General features: G+C 48.4%; 1 protein-coding gene across 1 annotated transcript; it reads left to right on the top strand.

Moving 5' to 3' along the window:
- Positions 1-407: 407 nt before the first annotated feature.
- On the top strand, positions 408-18251 carry ACTR1A (actin related protein 1A). The gene is made up of 11 exons (XM_029245490.1): positions 408-588; positions 9154-9218; positions 10468-10543; positions 11247-11372; positions 12171-12295; positions 13513-13729; positions 14458-14550; positions 15161-15335; positions 15439-15500; positions 16219-16259; positions 16437-18251. Exons 1-11 carry the CDS (start codon positions 541-543, stop codon positions 16537-16539), a joined length of 1131 nt encoding a protein of 376 aa, XP_029101323.1. The 5' UTR covers positions 408-540; the 3' UTR covers positions 16540-18251.
- The last annotated feature ends 162 nt before the right edge of the window (positions 18252-18413 follow it).

Below are 18413 nucleotides of genomic sequence, written 5' to 3'. Positions count from 1 at the left end.
GTGTGATGGTAATAGATGTTTAGAAACTGTTTATTTTGTAATAGATGTTTATTAATGTCTTATAGACCCATATGAGAACATGGCAACCTCAAATTGTCCAGGGTAGGGAGTGGAAGGACTCATCTGTAAAATCCAAACATCCATGAGTTACTACTGATCAATCCAAACCGAACTACAGACAAGTACTCAGGACTACATATTTCAGCATGCACTGCGAATCGCTTCAAAGGGACCACGTATCCAGGCATGCAATGCAACCATCAATCGGCGTCCCCTTCTACTTATCTACGGAGACTACAAAGCCCAGGGTACTGTGCGTCGGAAACGCGACGCCCCGTCCCTCAAACTAGGCGGGCCTCCGAAGCCGCCTGGATGGCTTACTCAGGTGCAAGGCATGCTGGGTGTTGTAGTTCTTCGGAAGCGAGGTCGGGCCGCTCCCTGGCCGCCCTGTACCGGCGGCTAGACTGCGCATGTGTGTCAGTGGCCTTAGCGGCGGACCAGGCTGGCAGTTCCTTCCTCAGAAGGAGAGATTCCTCTGCCATGGAGTCCTACGATGTGATCGCCAACCAGCCTGTCGTGATCGACAACGTGAGTTGCATCCCCCTAGCGGGGCTTATGCTCTCCTCCCCGAAGGGATCGCTTCCCGTGTTTCAGTCTGGGCCGCCGGCTCTTTGTCACTGGCCCGGCCTGTCAGGCGGGTTCAGCCGCCGCCGCCTCCGTCCTCCCCCGACCCGTAGTCCGCAGACAGGGCGGCCAGCCGGCCAGCAACCATAGGATGGAGAACCTTGGGATGGATAAAGGGAAGGGTTATAGTCCAGGCGGGGTCCTTGGGCCCTTGGCTCGAGGGGCCTTAACCGCTCTGTGAGCGCCCGGCGCCCGCCCCTCCCCAGTTTCCGATAACTCTATTGGCTCCTCTGGCTCTCCATCTTGACCGATGACCCCGCCTCTGGGCCTTGCAGGATGAGGGCAGCCCTCTGCAGTGATTGGCTCGCGCCCCTGTCGTTCTTCCGGGCCGCCATAGTGTTTCGCCTCTCTAAGGGGCGGGGCGGTGCACCAGGGCTGTTGGGATTGGTTTCTGGGACTCCCAGTGGTGCGGCCTGACTGGCTAGGGCCCGCCTGCTGGTGGAGAAGGGCTAAGTTTCCTTAGATCCCGAGCCGGCCGGGAGGCTTGGCGGTGTACCTGGGTGGGGCCCGAGAGTCAGGTGCCAGAAATGGGCTTAGGATTTCAGTTTTTTCTGTGATTATAAATTACAGAGTTAATAAAAATCGAGAAGAAAGGAGGGTGACAAAGCAAGCAGGGAGATACCTTCCTCTTCGGAACGCCTAGTTTCTGGGGGGAAAAATACTAAACATAATATTTGCCAGGCGCTCTAGCGCTTACATGGGAGTTTCACATACATTCGAACTGGATCCTCACAAAAACCGGGTGAACAGTTGAGGCAGGAATTTTGGTCCTCGTTTTACAAGTGTGAAAACTGAAGCGCGAAGAGGTAAAAGTGAGCCCAAGGTCGCACAGTGTAGGTGCCCTAAATCCGGTGCTTTATCCATTATTCCTCTTGATAGTACCCCACGCAAATGCATCAGTAGTGACACATGGAAAGAATCTACATACAGCTCTTATTTTCGGCGGAAGGAGGCAGTTGTTAAAAAAAAAAATGGATTTCTGTCTTCCACTCAAAGGTTTGGTCTCACGGAGATTGGTTGCTACCTTTCTAATCCCCTTCTAAGTCTCTAAATCCCTCCATTGAGGAAAAACTGACAATTCTGTCTTGAAGTGACTGTCAGATTCGCTCCGTTGATTCAGCCCTTTGGACCTTGCGCACTTACAAGGTCCTTTCATTTGCATCATCTCATTTAAGCTTCAACACTGATATGTAGATAGAACTTGAAATATGCAGAAAAGTGAGGCTTGGAGAGGTTAACTAACAGTATCCAAACCACCTGGTTTATGAATTAAGGATCCAAGACTCAGATTGAGATTGGGTTCCAAATTCCTCACTTTTTTCAAGGAAAGGTGCTTCTTTGGTTAGCTTTCCTTCTCTCCAGGAAGGAGGTTGAGCTCAGTGAGACATCTCATGTTGGGGAGCAATTTTTTTTTTTGTCTGCTTCATTAGACTGTTAAACCCTGGTGGGAAAAAAAATGGTATTCCTTCGTTTTTCATTACTCTCTCTTTCCCAACCTCCCTCCCACATACAGTATCTAGGGCCTGACACCACGATGTGCACATTGGATTTTTAATTTTACTGATGGGTGGGGGGATAAATGACTGAATATCTCTATCACGGTAATAAAAATGTCCCTAAATAAAGAAAGGATTGTGGGGGATGGGGGTAGCCTAGTTAGTTTCTGTACAGGGTTGAGTAGGACTCCTTGTTCTTGATGTTGATTTTCAGAGAACACTATTTCTGTCTTCAGCCAGTCTGTGTGTGCTTCATCTGCCTTTTTCTTAAGTTTTAAAAAGAAAAAAAAAAAAGAAATTAGCAATCTCCTGTTTTCATCAGCAGTGCAGAAGGAGTAGTCTGTCCATCCCACCAGATCCTTTGCTTCTGGATTTGTCGGGCAGCAGTTCTCTCTCCATCCGCTTTCTTTAGTCACTTAAGCGAATGCTTCTTAGTTCTTTCTTTCTCTTTCTTGGTAGTGTATTTGAAATGCATCAAAACAGTGGTGCATTTTCAGTTTTAAGACTTAAGGAATAGACTTGCTTTTTTCTGGGAAAACATTTCCTTTATTATGCCAACAATCCCACCAAAAGGTAAAATAGGAGAAACTTAAGTAATTTTCCCACTAGGATTTACTGAGCATCTGCCACAGTTTTAGATATGCGGCCTCACGTAGTTCTTGCTGTTTGATATTTAGAGAGTTTTGTTTTGTTTTGTTTCAAAGTGAAAGATGGATAGGAAAAATCATTTGAAATATTTGAGCCAACTTTATATTTTGAGAATGTGTCTCTAGCAGATTCAACAGCTCCATAGCTTACCATGCTGCCACAATTTTATTTCTGGGCTAAAGAGAGTGTAATTAGGGCTTCCCTGGTGGTGCAGTGGTTAAGAATCCACCTGCCAACGCAGGGGACACGGGTTCGAGCCCTGGTCTGCGAAGATCCCACGCCCGTGTGCCACAACTACTTAGCCTGTGCTCTAGAGCCCACGAGCCACAGCTACTGAGCCTGCGTGCCACAACTACTGAAACCCGGGCGCCTAGAGCCCATGCTCCACAGCAAGAGAAGCAACCACAATGAGAAGCCCACGCACTGTGACGAAAAGTAGCCCCCGCCCGCCGCAACTAGAGAAAGTCTGCGTGCAGCAACACTCAATGCAGCCAAAAATAAATAAATAAATAAACCAACAAACAAGCATAAGTCATTCTTCCCAAAGGCATATCATAGATAGTAATACAAGAAAGAGGAGGACAGCTCCCAGGCCATATTCTGAGGACCACAACACTTTGATTAGAATACTATGTTTATTCTGAAGCTCAAATCTTTGTGAAGATCTTGAAGGTTAAGTTCTTTCCTAAAATGGATCAACATTCTGGTCAATTTTAAGATTGTCTTCATGACCATACTGTGTGGGCCTAAATGCAGGAACAATACCAGATCTTTACAGGTTTTTCAAGCTAAGAATTTAACTGTTTGGGGGGAATGTTATGCTGCCTCAGCCCCCTTTTTGAAAAGTGGGATACTTTAAACACACAGAAAAGTTCAGAGAAGTATATAACAAGCACCCATGTAGCATGTCTTCCACCCAGATTTAATAAATGTCATTTGCCATATTTGCTTCATATTTTTTTAGGAAATAAAACGTTACAGATATAATTGAAGCCTCTTTGTACCCATCTACAATCCCATCCTTTCTTTCTGGTCCAGACATAACCCCAGAAGCAAACCATCATCGTAAAATTGATGTGCTCCTTTCCATCCATGATTTTATGGACACATGTATTTTATAATGTGTGTGTGTACAGTATTTATGTTTTGAATTTTTACTTAAGTGTTATCATCTTATTTGCCAGCTCTCCTTATTATAGAAAATTTCAAATATAAACAAAAGGAGGAGGAAAAGTATAGCAAACATCCACATATCCATCGCCTCGCTGAAATGGTTATCAACTCTCGGTCAATCTACATTCCCACCCACTTCCCACTTCCACACTCTTTTATTTTATTATTTATTTATTTATTTTTGTTGCACCAGTTCTTAGTTGTGGCAGGCGGGTTCCTTAGTTGTGGCATGCATTGGGGATCTAGTTCCCTGACAAGGGATCGAACCCTGGCCCCCTGCATTGGGAGTGCGGAGTCTTATCCACTGCGCCACCAGGGAAGTCCCCACACTCTTTTAAAAACATAACCAATATACTATTATCAAACCTAATAAAATTAATAATAATTCCTTAATATCATCAAATATCTAGTCAATGTTCAAATTTCATAATTGTCTCATTTTTTTAAACAATTTGTCATCAGCTCTTTTTTTTTTGACATCTTTATCGGAGTATAATTGCTTTACAATGGTGTGTTACTTTCTGCTTTATAACAAAGTGAGTTAGCTATACATATACATATATTCCCGTATCTCCTCCCGCTTGCATCTCGCCTCCCAACCTCCCTATCCCACCCCTCTAGGTGGTCACACAGCACTGAGCTGATCTCCCTGTGCTATGCGACTGCTTCCCACTAGCTATCTATTTCACATTTGGTAGTATATATAAGTCCATGCCACTCTCTCACTTTGTCCCAGCTTACCCTTATCCCTCCACGTGTCCTCAAGTCCATTCTCTACATCTGCGTCTTTATTCCTGTCCTGCCCCTAGGTTCTTCGGAACCATTTTTTTTTAGATTCCATATATATGTGTTAGCATACAATATTTGTTTTCCTCTTTCTGACTTACTTCACTCCATATGACAGACTCTAGGTCCATCCACCTCACTACAAATAACTCAATTTCGTTTCTTTTTATGGTTGAGTAATATTCCCATTGTATATATGTGCCACATCTTCTTTATCCATTCATCTGTTGATTGTCATCAGCTCTTAAGATCTGCTGATTCACTTAAGTTTAAGGGACACTAGAATTAGCTGAGGAAAAGGAAGTCAATATATTTATGTAACACCATCACTTGTGGTGTGACTTTCAGGCTGTTGGTTATACAACTGCAGCAAGAATCCATCCGTAGTTTGACGGAGAGAGTGAAGAGGAGGTGGCTTGCAGAGATAATCTCACTATTCAATTATGTATATTTTGAGAGCCACGGATGTGCTTCACATCAAGCTAGAAAGCATGTCTAGAATAGGGGTCTCGAACTCAATGCCTGCGGAGGCCAAGCAGATACATTAAAAAAGTCGTGGGGGCCAGGGGGAGAAGGTAGCCTTAACAACAGTGCGAGGAATCTGAAAGGTGCATTGGGCACACCTGACCAAAGGGCCAGCTGCTTCTCATTTCCAACCAGTTGTCCCCATGTAGGAATGCAGACCCAGTGTTGCCATATCTTCTGATTTTTCAAGAGAAATCAGAAGTATTAAATTTCATGTGCAATCTCTAATTTTTTAACTGTTAGAAGTTAATGTAAAAGTAGTTTGTGGTCTATGGAGACAGAAAGTAGATTAGTAGTTGCCTAGGGCTGGGGGTTGGTGGTGGTAAGGATGGAGAGTGGCTGCTAATGGATACAGCGTTTCTTTGGGGGATGATGACAAAGTTTTAAAATTAGATTGTGGTGAATGATTGTACACTCTGTGAATATACTAAGAACTATTGAATTACACACCTTAAATGGGTAGATTGTACAGCATGTGAATTTTATCTCAATAAAGTTGTTCTTAAAAAACTACCTTATGGGGGACTTCCCTGGTGGCTCAGTGGTTAAGAATCCGCCTGCCAATGCAGGGGACACAGGTTCGAGCCCCGGTCCGGGAAGATCCCACATGCCGCGGAGCAACTAAGCCTGTGTGCCACAACTACTGAGCCTGCGCTCTAGAGCCCAAGAGCCGCAACTACTGAAGCCCGCGCGCCTAGAGCCCGTGCTCCACAACAAGAGAAGTCACCTCAATGAGAAGCCCACGCACCACAACAAAGAACAGCCGCAAATAGAGAAAACCCATGTGCACCAACAAAGACCCAACACAGCCAAAAATAAATTAATTAATTAATTTTTTTAAAAAAGCTACTTTGTGGGCCAAACAAAATATGTCTTTGGGCCAAAATGGGCCACCAATATCCCGGAATCTGAGGCTCCACCTCTCAGCGTCCTCTTCCCACTTGTAAAATGTCAGACAGCTAGCCTCCTTCCCAGCATGTCAAGAATAATCAGTGCTTAGGATAAGGTTGCCCAAGCCACAAGGCCTATAGCCAGCAGGTACTGGGAGAGCCTTGCTGAAGGATTTGCTATTTGTTTGCCTGCATCAGAAGGAGAGTGGTGGCTGGCAGCAGACTCGAGTCCCCCAAATCAAATGTTTAATGAGACTACTTTTTCAAGTAGCTTCTAAAAGGCATTTGTTTACTTGGCTTTGCCAGAGTGAATAACAAAGAGAGTGGCAGCTCATTTGCCAGGTATACAGTTCCTAGTTACAAATACTGTTAAAGAAATTGACATGACCCTGAAGAAATTGACATGCCCCTTTTATATGCTTTTATGGTATGGCTTGCGCAGAAGAGAGGCAACTCAGCCGGCTCCCCCATCCCCACACATTCTTCACCCATTCTTCAGCTGGCCTGCCAGGCAGCTCGTGGAGCTGCAGGGACAAGCTGGGTCTGGTTCCACCCTGTGCATCATTCCCAACCCTGCCTTTGCCTTCCCTGTACCACCTCTGCCTGGGGCTTCTGGCATTCCAGCTGCTCATTCAGGTTCCATACTTTAGGCTTCATCAGCTCAATCATTTGAGCTTGGTTTTCATTTTAGTCAACCAGCATCTATTCAAGTACCTTGCACATGTGAGATACTGCAGATATACAGAGTCTCTGACTTCAAGGAATTTGCGCTGAAAAGAAACAAAAGTGGAAACCACAAATTCGAATAGAAAGCAGAATGAGGGGACTTCCCTGGCAGCCCAGTGGTTAAAACTTCGCCTTCCAATGCAGGGGGTGCGGGTTCGATCCCTGGTTGGGGAGCTAAGAGCCCACATGCCTCATGGCCAAAAAAAAATAAAATAAAACAGAAGCAATATTGTAACAAATTCAATAAAGACTTAAAAAAATGGTCCACATCAAAAGTATATATATATGTTTTTTTTAAAGAAAAGCAGAATGAAATTTATGCTACCTAGTAAAACAGGTAATGGTGATTTGGGGAGATAATAGGAAGAGGATAATTAATTCCAACCGGGGATTATTCTTCAGGAGCAAGGCGGTGGTATTTGAACTGGGCATTTTATACTCTTGCCGGGAAGATGGAGAGAAAGAAAAGAACCTAACATCTTACTCTGCTTTGTCACTCAGCCTCCAGTCCTTTTGCTAGTAAACTCAAAATCAAATATCCAGGAAAATCATCTCTTAAAAATATCTAGGAACTTTCCTGGTGATCCAGTTGTTAACACTCTGCCCTTCTACTGTGGGAGGTACAGGATCAATCCCTGGTCAGGGAACTAAGATCCTGTATGCCCCGTAGTCTGAAGCACAGACTCTAGATTACTTTTCTTGTTTTCAACCTCTACCAGGAGATCCAGTTAGTCTGCTGGCATCACCACACCCAGATGAAGGCAGTGGGCAATTATTGGAAGCTTGAGATCACAAGTTCCCAGAGTTCTCTTGTACAGTGTTATTTTCACTAGCTGTGCTGCTGTCCCAGGGCCCTTGGGTTTGCAGTAAGATAGTCTTTTCCTCCTTCCCGGTCTTTGAGTCAGTTTACAGCTGCACCTTTTTCAGGCTCCTTGCTGTTCTGCCTAGGCCAATGGGTTTGCACATTGTCTCCTGTTTTCTCTGTTGGCAGAGGCTCCTGCTGTCTTAGAGAACTGGCTTGCCCTGCTCTCCTCCCATACTGCTTTCCCTGTCCTTCAACCACTTCTTACCTCCTCCCTCTGTCTTGCTACAATCAGGTACCAGGATGACCCATCTCACCCCACCCCAGCCCCTGCCCTTCTCCTATAGAAGAGCAGAAATAAGAGACAGAGAGGGATCCAGGGCTGTTGCCAGGAAGCCTTTGGTACCAAGGTAACCTTGGCTAGTTAGCTCTCCTGATGTGTTTACTGCTTGCTGTGTAGGTCCTGGAAATATCAATATTACACTCGTCCCAGGAGAAGTGGTCACCATGCAGCAGGAAAAGGCTTGCCCTAATTACACTTGCAGCTACAAACTGTGTTGGGGGGTGGAAGGACGAGGGTATCAGGTGTGGTGGCAGAAGAATTAAGAAGGAAGAAAACAGGGTGAATGTCAAGCAGTATCAGGCCTCGACATCTGTCCTGCGTGGAGTTGATGTCCAGAGTCAATGTTTACTTTGGCTGGGCCCGGGTGGTACCAGAGGTGATGGTGGGAGACATCAGATTCTTCTCAGACAGTGCTTTAGGGCTTTCCTGCTCTTTACCTCAAGAGACCAACAAGTAAAGCAAAGCATAGTGAAAAAACAAAACAACAACCACAAACCCCCCACAAAGCATAGTGGTCTGCCCCTGTAGTCAGAACCAGACAACGTATGTCATATTGGAGTTAACTTCAAGTATGGCAGCGCTCGTGGTGGTGTCTGTCATAGAGGCCTTGGAGGGCAGGGATAGTCTGGGTCTGAGCTGGGAAAGTAGGTTAGAAGTGTTCCACGATGGTGTAACAGAATCATGCGCTCTTCCCTCCTTGGTTATATTCCTAAACTTGGCTGCTTTGGTGCTTCTAGTCACTTTCCTCTTCTCTCCTCAAGAGTTCTTTTTTTTTCCCCTTTATTAATATTAATTTCCCTTTTTAATTCCGAAAGTAAAACATGTTCAATGTAGAAAAGTCAAAGAATACATAAAAATCAAATAGAGTATGCAATAGAAATGCCCCTCACCATCCCCAGCCCCACTGCCCTCCCTTTGGTGTGTGTTCACTGTTCAGATTCTCATACAAGTGGATATAGTATACATAAGTATAAGGTCTCTCTCTTTAAAGTAAAAGTGGAACCATATTATACATACTGTATGATATATATCTCCTCTTGTTTTTGTGATATTGTGACTTCTCTTTCTCTCTCTCCTCAGGGATCCGGTGTGATTAAAGCTGGTTTTGCTGGTGATCAGATCCCCAAATACTGCTTTCCAAACTAGTAAGTCATTCTGTAGCTTAGTCAGAAGCTTTGGAGGCTTGTCAGCTTTATTATGGTGTCAGCCCTCCATCTTTTAGGGAGAAAGGATCTCTCATTTGGGTCAGTCTTGGTACTCAAAACAACAAGCGAGGGACAGGAGCTGGCTTTTGGAGTAAGCAGACAGTTGCCTGCAGGGTACAATCCAAGAGGTGAATTTTTTTTAATTTGATTTTATCTGATGCCAAAAATGTTATCATTGGTGACTCATTGCTTTGGATGACAGTCTCTTCATGGAACCCTCTTCTTAAAATTCTCCTATCACCGAGGATGGGGTTTAACATTAAACCATACCTACCATCCTGGTGAGAATGAGTTTTTGTTTTTTTTTATATAAGTTTATTTATTTTTATTTTTGGCTGCATTGGTCTTCGTTGCTGCGCACGGGCTTTCTCTAGTTGCGGCACGAGGGCTTCTCATTGCAGTGGCTTCTCTTGTTGTGGAGCACGGGCTCTAAGCACGCGGGCTTCAGTAGTTGTGGCACGCGGGCTCTAGAGCGCAGGCTCAGTAGTTGTGGTACACGGGCATAGTTGCTCCACAGCATGTGGGATCTTCCCGGACCAGGGCTTGAACCCGTGTCCCCTGCCTTGGCAGGCAGGTTCTTAACCACTGTGCCACCGGGGAAGCCCAAGGATGAGTTTTTTTCTCAGCACTTTCTTCCTGAGGCAGAGAGATTGCAGGCAGGAAAAGGGCACGGGTGCCTGGGAAAGGGGCTCAAAGCAGTAGAAAAAGGAAGAAAGGCCATCTGTCAGTTACAACATCACAGTTTTCCTTAATAGGAGGCCTGGGCAGGAGGCTAAGGAGACAAAAACTTTTTGAGTTAATCAATCTAAATGAATTCTTGTTTCCCTGTCTCTCTTGATCTGCATATATACTGTGGAAAAAGAAGAACTAGAGGTATTGAATCCTCCAGAATTTGTTTTAATAACTTATAATATATAAATATATGAAATATATGAAATACAAATGACTTAAAATAATAAATACAAAAAAATAAAATAATACATGTTTATTATAGAAATTGTGGGAAGTGCAGAAAAGCAGAAAGAGGAAAATCAAAATCAACTATAATCTCATTCCTCAACAATAATCACAGTAGAATTGAGTATATTTCTTCCCATCCAAGTACGTGCATCAGTACATCCTTCCCGTGTCTTGTCATGTGTTGTGTCATGAAATGAAAAGTGATGGTCCTCCCTGCTCTCTTTTGTAGTGTGGGCAGACCCAAACACGTTCGTGTCATGGCAGGTGCCCTCGAAGGCGACATCTTCATTGGCCCCAAAGCAGAGGTAATCCCCCGTCCTACTGAAGAAGCCTCAAGCCAGCAGGGGACCTTCATTGTTCCCCACTCGGGCAGTGTCCCACAGTGGGACATGGCCACGAGTAAAAGGAGCAATTTCCTCTTGAACTCTCCCCTTTCACTCTCTCATTCTAGAGAGAGTAAACCTAGTTGGTTTCTTTCTCCCAGGAACAGCCTCTGGTTTTGGAGAAAAAATATCTGGAACCCCACTTTGGGAAATAGAGACCAGTCTAGAAAAGAGGGCTTTCGCTTCATTGCCAATGATTAAGTTGACTGGCTTCGTTATTTTTTTGGCAGAAGTGATTGGGGGGAGATTCTAGCTGGGATACCCTGGGGATAAGTTAATTAACACAGTTTGGCAGTTAATTAGCACAGTTTTCCTCAGGCAGCTTCTAGAAGCAGAATAACAGAATCATTGTTGCCAACCTTGGTTGCAAACGCCAGGAGATTGTGTCCTGGAACCAGGCAATGAGGAGGGTGCCACCCAGCGGCCCACGGAAATGCAGAAGCCCTCTGCTTTGCCAGCTGGTTGGGCACTGAGTACAGTTTGCAGCATACAGCTTAGAGACTTGGAGGCTGGGTGGCCTGCCCTTAGCTGTGGTTGAGGACTGCAGGCCCTGGAAGAGCAGGGCCCACCTGGCAGCCCTGCTGAGAGGCTGGCTTTTGCTGTAAGTGCTGCTCTCTGCCCCCAGGAGCACCGAGGACTGCTCTCCATCCGCTACCCCATGGAGCACGGCATCGTCAAGGACTGGAACGACATGGAGCGCATCTGGCAATACGTCTATTCTAAGGACCAGCTGCAGACTTTCTCAGAGGAGGTGAGGGTCCTATGTTCAGGGTGCCCCTGCAGGGTTTGCAGAGCAGGCAGAGCCCCTACCCCAGAGATGAGGCGGATGACGATGATAACTGCCACGAGCGTTTGAGTCTTATGTTCTAGGCACCAGGCCATGTGCTTTCCAGACATGTTTGCATTTAATCTTCACAGCATTCCTATGAGATACAGGTAGTATTATCTCCATTTTATAAACAAGGGAACAGAAGGTCAGAGAAGCCAGTGGTGTTTTTAAGATCACCCAGTGAATAGAGTAGTAGAGCTGGGATTCAAACCCACGTCTTTCAGACTTCAGAGCCTATACTCTTTACCTTCTAAGAAAGGAAGTCTCAACTCAGAAACACAAAAGGAAGGTGCATACTAGGCTTATCAGAATTTCCAGGGGAGGGATATGTTCCATTTTTTAGAAGTACAGTCAATATTGAAATTTAATTTTCTATTTTGAAAAAAATTTTTTAACTATTATTTTTATCGTAATAATTCCAAATTTAGAGTTTAGCAAAATCTTGACAACTGGAGCTATACAGTAGGTACAAGGACCTATATAAGAATCTTGGAAGACAAGGAGGGGAGTAAGGGATGAGGACAGAATGAGACTTTAAAGGGGGTATGAATTTAGAAAGTTGAGAAGCTGACTTCGGTGGGGATAGGTGACAAGCCCAGTTTGTCCTTTTTTGGAGAGAGGCTGACAAAGGTCGCCTGAGCTCTCCAACCAGCCACACAGTACTAATGAGGGGTGGGAATCTGGCCTCGCCCTGATTGCCGTCTGGGCATCTTTCACCAGCATCCTGTGCTCCTGACAGAGGCGCCTTTAAACCCGCGGAAAAACCGGGAACGAGCTGCTGAAGTTTTCTTCGAGACCTTCAATGTGCCAGCCCTTTTCATCTCCATGCAAGCTGTGCTCAGCCTGTGAGTAGCAGCTGGCTGGCTAGCCTGGCCCCTTGCGGGGAAAGCAGTCCTTTGGCAGAGTCGAGGCTGCCTCTCCTTTGGGTTGGTTCAGAGTCACCTGAACATCTCTGCCAGGGAAGGTTGGATGGTGCGAAAGACAGCCTTGAGGCTGTTTTCCAGTCTCGTAACTCCCTGCTGGTTTGGTGCCAGAGGCTCTCCACCCAGCCTGCTGGGAAGGCCATGTGCTGCAACAGCTCTCCCTGCAGGCCCCTGTAATGACTTCGGGTATTATTTCAGGGCCTACTTGTGCCGGGTGCTATGCAAGCCTGGTGATAGGGTCGTGATGAAAACACCTCTGTGTTCCCTGTTCTCACACCCCCGTCTTTCTGTCATGCTCCCAACCTGCCTCACACCAGGGTTAGGTATATTGCCGAGATCGTACACTGGTGACCTACAGACGGCATGTGTTTGGCCCCATTAAAAAATTGTGAGCCAGCATTTAAAAATTAGGACATTTCCTATCAAAATCCAAATTTTCGGCTTCTCTGAAAAAATGGGAAGATCTGATAATGCTGGGCCTGCACTCCTCTAGAACAAAAATCAGCTGGAGCTGAAATAAAGTAGCAGCTGCACTTTAGATAGGGCTTGCAAACTTGACTTCACCACAGTCTCTCCATTCCCTGTTGTCCTCCCAACACGAAGGCAGAATGTCAGTTGCTATTTATGAAGCATTGTGGGTTTTTCCCCTCATATCACAGAAATATATGTCTGTACTCTTGTCCTTACCAAAAGAGAAAATACTAAGGACAGACCTAGAGGGCCATGTGGGAAGAAGCTAGTTTTTTATGAAAGTGAAGATATTATTTTCTTTTACTCATTCACTTTTCCTGCCTGACCCCTGTAGGCATTTGAGTTTTGTCCTCTTGTCTAGAGAGTAAAAACTGTCCCTCAGGCTGGGTCCCTGAAGCAGTTGAAGGCCAGGCCATCTCCTGCGGTTAGAAGGCCTGCTCTTCTGGGGGTTGGGGAAGGAGCTTGGAGAGGCTCAGCCCCTTTCCTTCAGACACTACAGGCTTGCTTGCTTCAGTACTCAGGCTGCCTTCGTACTTAGTCCAGTCGAAGGCTTCTGGAGAAGGCAGGCCCCAGCTTTAGTTTAGCTAACACTGAACTCTAGCAAGAAGTGAGTTTCTTCCCCGAGTGAGGAGGCAGGGGTTGGTGATGGTTTGCCCCCTTTGCTTCAGTTATGCCACCGGCAGGACCACGGGTGTGGTGCTGGATTCTGGGGATGGCGTCACCCACGCCGTGCCCATTTACGAGGGCTTTGCCATGCCCCACTCAATCATGCGCATCGACATCGCTGGCCGGGACGTCTCTCGCTTCCTTCGCCTCTACCTGCGCAAGGAAGGCTATGATTTCCACTCATCCTCCGAGTTTGAGATTGTTAAGGCCATAAAAGAAGTAAGTGTTGCCCCCGTGGGCCCAGGGCTGGGAGAGGGAATGGGAATAGCAGCCAGGACCTCCGTGACCTGAAGTGAAGAGCAGCGAAGCTCCTGTCCTGGGGATCAGGCTCTGCCCTCCCCAGCCAGGCCTCCTGGCAGCTGTGTGGTCTCCAGCTGGGTCCCCTGACCCTGACGGATTCACCTTCCAAAGTGCTGCCGTCTTGTGGTAGAAAGGGAGCTGCCTCTATTTCCTAAGCTGGGTGATGAGCACACCCATGCTCCTTTACTTAATGCTTTTTATACATTACGTACAAATTACATACGTTCTTTTACATCCTTGAAGAAGTCAGAATACTTTTTTCTTTTTTGGTAAAATGAACCCTCCTGCCACCTATAGCTCTAGGAGACCTTGGAGCTGGGTAGGCGGTACCCAGAACCGTATGAGTAGTAGGAGAAAAACACCTGAGTCTGGACTAAAATTAGGGTGTGGTCTCAGACCCAAATCCAGAAAGCTGAGTTGCCACGCTTGCGCAGCAGGAAGGTGGAGCAGGTGAAAACGATATCCTAAGAAAGGGCAGGGAGATTTCGGTCAGCGCTCACTGGGTGGCACTTAGCATATGCAGCTCTAACGACCTTTAGGGCAGTCACTGCAATGGGCAGATTTCTGCAGCAGCACATCACTCCCGGGTGCTTTGACTGGGTAGGCGCCAGGTTTCCTGCCTGCCTGACTTGTGCTTCGTTCTGCAGAGAGCCTGCTACCTATCCATAAACCCCCAGAAGGATGAGACGCTAGAGACGGAGAAGGCACAGTACTACCTGCCCGACGGCAGCACCATTGAGGTAGGTGTCCGGACCTCTCCTCTCAGGCCCCCCAGGCCCCAAAAGCTCTGGGCCCAAACCAGACTTCCCACGGGCAGGCTGGAGTCAGGTCCTTCACACCATCTGCCTGGAGCAGCATAGCTCTTGAGCCGCAGCATCTCCTGCAGAGCGAGGTGCCAGGGACTTTGCTTGTCCTGTGTGGAGGGGAGGAGGCACCAGAGGCATCTTCCTAGGTCGGAATGGGACTAGGAAGGGTGAGGTAGAGTGCTGTCCTTAACCACTTAGGCACAGTGTAGGGTGAGTTCCATCTCCCTGGACCTCCACTGATAGGAAGAAATTTCCACAAATGAATGAATCCATCTATTAAGTCTCTGGCCGGCAAGTGCCAGAGCTAGGATTACGCACAGGAGCTTCCTCTCTGTAGTTTCGCAGGAGCCCTGTTTGTTCCTTTTTGTTCCCAGGAGCCCTCTCTTTGTTCTTCTTTGTGCCCTTGACGTACAAGGTCTTGCCTGAGCGTGGCCTTCCTAGCCACCTGGTTACTAAGCCATGGGCAGAGGGCCCTCTTTCATTCCCACTCCCAGAGGGACCTCAGCCCCCACCCCAGCCTGAGAAGCTTGCGGCCCCCCTGCAGATTGGTCCTTCCCGATTCCGGGCACCTGAGCTGCTGTTCAGGCCGGACCTGATCGGCGAGGAGAGCGAGGGCATCCATGAGGTGCTGGTGTTCGCCATCCAGAAGTCTGACATGGACCTGCGGCGCACACTTTTCTCTAACATCGTCCTTTCGGGAGGCTCCACCCTGTTCAAAGGTTGGTCTTTGCTCTCAGCGCCCTTCCCCAGGAAGCTTCCACATACTGCTGGGCCCCGATGCCCAGGGAATTGACGTGAGATTCTCCTTTCCTGCCCATTCAGGTTTTGGTGACAGGCTATTGAGTGAAGTGAAGAAATTGGCTCCGAAAGATGTGAAGATCAGGGTAGGAGCATGCTGGGGGCGGGGCCAGGGGCGGGGTGGAACTGAGCCTCCCAGGATCTGGAGGGCCATGTGGCGTGGCCTCCCCTCCTGCTCTGCCCCAAGTTTTTTGGGCACCGCCAGATGGCTCCCAGCTTCTACTCTGCCCCTGAAGCCCACCAGAGGGGAGGACCCCCTTCACTCTCCGTCTTCACAAAAGGGGGCAGTTCTGATACCCAGATGTGGCAGGGTGCTAGGCTGAGGGCCCCACACGTGGTCTTTCAGGGAAACGGTGACACTGACAGGAGACTGACTCTGACTGCTCCCCTGTGACACAGTCTAACGTCTCAGTGACTGCTGAGGAGAGCTGGCCTGCCTAAGGGGGGATCCTGAATGGAGGAGTGTGGTTCTTGCCACCACACTGGGGCTTCCCACCAGCCCCCGCCGGAGCCAAATCTTGCCCCCAGATAGCCCCAGCTTCCCTGGGAGCCATAGATACTTAGGGATGCCGGGAACCTGTTTCTTCAGATGAGCAGGCTGGCCACAGTACCTCCCAGAGAGGCCACAGGGTCCAGCAGGGACATAACTTAAAGCCTGTTTTATGAAATATATCCACTGAAATGTATCCATGTATCCACCGGCTCTCACTGGCGGTGAGAAGTGGCCATAAAGGTGAGTAGTGGCAGGGAAAGTGAGAGGGGAGGATGGACGTCTCAGATTCCTCTTTCCACCCACCCCTGCAGATATCTGCACCGCAAGAGAGACTGTATTCCACATGGATTGGGTGAGTAGCTCTTCTGGGCATAAGAGCGGAACAGGAAGCAAAGGCATTGATTACCCCTCACCACCCCATCCCTTTAAAGAAAAGCCTGATCTGGTTTGGCCCCAGAGGGACTGGCTGGCTCCATGAGTACCCACTCCCCTTCTCTGACATTGTTCCTTTGGATTCCCTCCACTCCAGGGGCTCCATCCTCGCCTCCCTGGACACCTTTAAAAAGATGTGGGTCTCTAAGAAGGAATACGAGGAAGACGGTGCCCGATCCATCCACAGGAAAACCTTCTAATATTGGGACATCATCTTCACCTCTCTCTGAAGTTAACTCCACTTTAAAACTCGCTTTCTTGAGTCGGAGTGTTTGCGAGGAATTGCCTGTGTGTATGAGTGTGTGTGTGGGTGTGTGGGTACGAGTGTGTGCGCATATGCGAGTGCCGTGTGGCCCGGGGATCCCAGGGATCCCGGGGCCCAGAAAGGACGATGAACTACCCACGATGGTGACGGCCTGAAACCTGGGGTTGACCACTAACTGGCCCGACAGGGAAGAGTGCTGGCAGAGGGCCCTGCTCCGTCAGCGGGGTCTTTGGCTGGCTGTGTGGGACTATGTTTACTACCATAGGGAGACAGAGAGGGAGGTAAACCCAACCCCCAGGAGACCTTGCTGCTGCCCATCCTAGGCTGGGCCAGCCCCACCCCTACCCCACCCAGGGTGCCCTGCGGCCCAAGGCAGCTGCTGCCTCCCCTTGCTCATCATTCTGCTCTCAATGCCCCTTGATCACAGACTGAGGGCCAGGGTTGAGTTCTGTCTGGTTTTGTTGTAGTTTGGGTTTAGAAAGCTGGAAAAGCACTCCAGGAGCGGTTACTGAGACTTCGGTATCAGGAGGGGGCAGGATGCCCTCATCTTCACCTGGAGACCAGGACCACACTGGGCATTTGAGGAGGGCAGGAGTAGTGCTACTTCTGATGGGTGGCAGAGTTAACGCTCTAACCCCCAACCCCCATCCGGGGATCTCGGGAGAGTTTCAGGAGCCTGTTGGCCCCAGGCCCTTGCTTTCCATCCATCCATGGGCAAAGCCATCTTCAGTTTTATTTATTGAAGTGTTTGTTCAGTACAGGGACTGGAGCGAGGGAGCTCACTGCCTCCTGCCCGCCAGTCACCCTGTTCACACTAACGTTTACAGCACCTAAGCTTAGCATAGCATCCAGGGCCCCGCCACTCCCTGCTAACGGTGAACTGACAGTATCCATAGGCCTCAGGACCATTTGGGATCAGAGGCTACACTCAGAGTCACTCCAGCCTCTTTCTTTCTCCCTCTTCCACTTGCTCACCACCCTGGAATCAACAGGCTGGTTGCTGGTTGGACTTTCTGAAACAGGAGGTAGAATCACCCTTTGGCAGAGGCTGCTAGCAAAGGAGGGGTGTTGGGGATCCAGCCTCCTTAGGACTGGAGAAAGAGCTGCAATTAAGTTGCCTTTTCCCACGCTAGCTGACCCAGGGGGGACTAGGTTGTAGAGGCGAGACAGCCCCCTCTGGGCTGATTTGTGCCATTCTTGTCTTTGCACTTGTTTGGTTAGGGAGGGGCCAGACCAGAGTGCCAGGAGCTGATGGGCTCAGGCTCACCTCCTCTGGTCCAGTGGGGCCAGGTGCCTACCCTGGATTGGGCTGGCCTGGCAGTGGTCCCAAGGCTCTTCAGGCCAGATGGTGCAAAGCTGGGGCTAGCAGCTATTCACCGGCACCCTCACCTGTGACACCAAGACCTGCCCTGATCCCAGATTCCAGGCAGTATTCTCCCCCATGCCGTCCAACGACCAAAGGCCCTGCCAGGTGTGGGCCACAGCAGCAGGTGTGTGTGAAAGCGATGTGGCGACCCACAGACTGCAGTGTGCTTAACCAGCTCACCTCCCCCGCCCTTAGCCCAAGCCTGTCCCTCGCACAGCCTCACACAAACCACGTTGCCTGGTGGGGCCCAGTGTACTTAAATAAACTCGTTCCAATAGACACATCAGCTGGGCCTCTGTCTGTAGCCAGTGCAGGGTGGGAGGAGGGAGAAGCTGTGGGCCCGGAATCTGAGGCTGTGACTGGGCCTAGTCTGTCCTCTAGAGGGCACTGTTGCACCAGCCAGACTTGGCCTGACCTTAGCCCAAGCCCCAGCCTGTCAGGTG

This window comes from Monodon monoceros, unplaced genomic scaffold, assembly GCF_005190385.1.
Source record: "Monodon monoceros isolate NGI ecotype Baffin Bay Population unplaced genomic scaffold, NGI_Narwhal_1 Super_Scaffold_4, whole genome shotgun sequence".
NCBI classification, from domain to species: domain Eukaryota; kingdom Metazoa; phylum Chordata; class Mammalia; order Artiodactyla; family Monodontidae; genus Monodon; species Monodon monoceros.
Note: the sequence above shows the minus strand (reverse complement) of the source record. Positions and strands in the feature narration are given on the sequence as shown.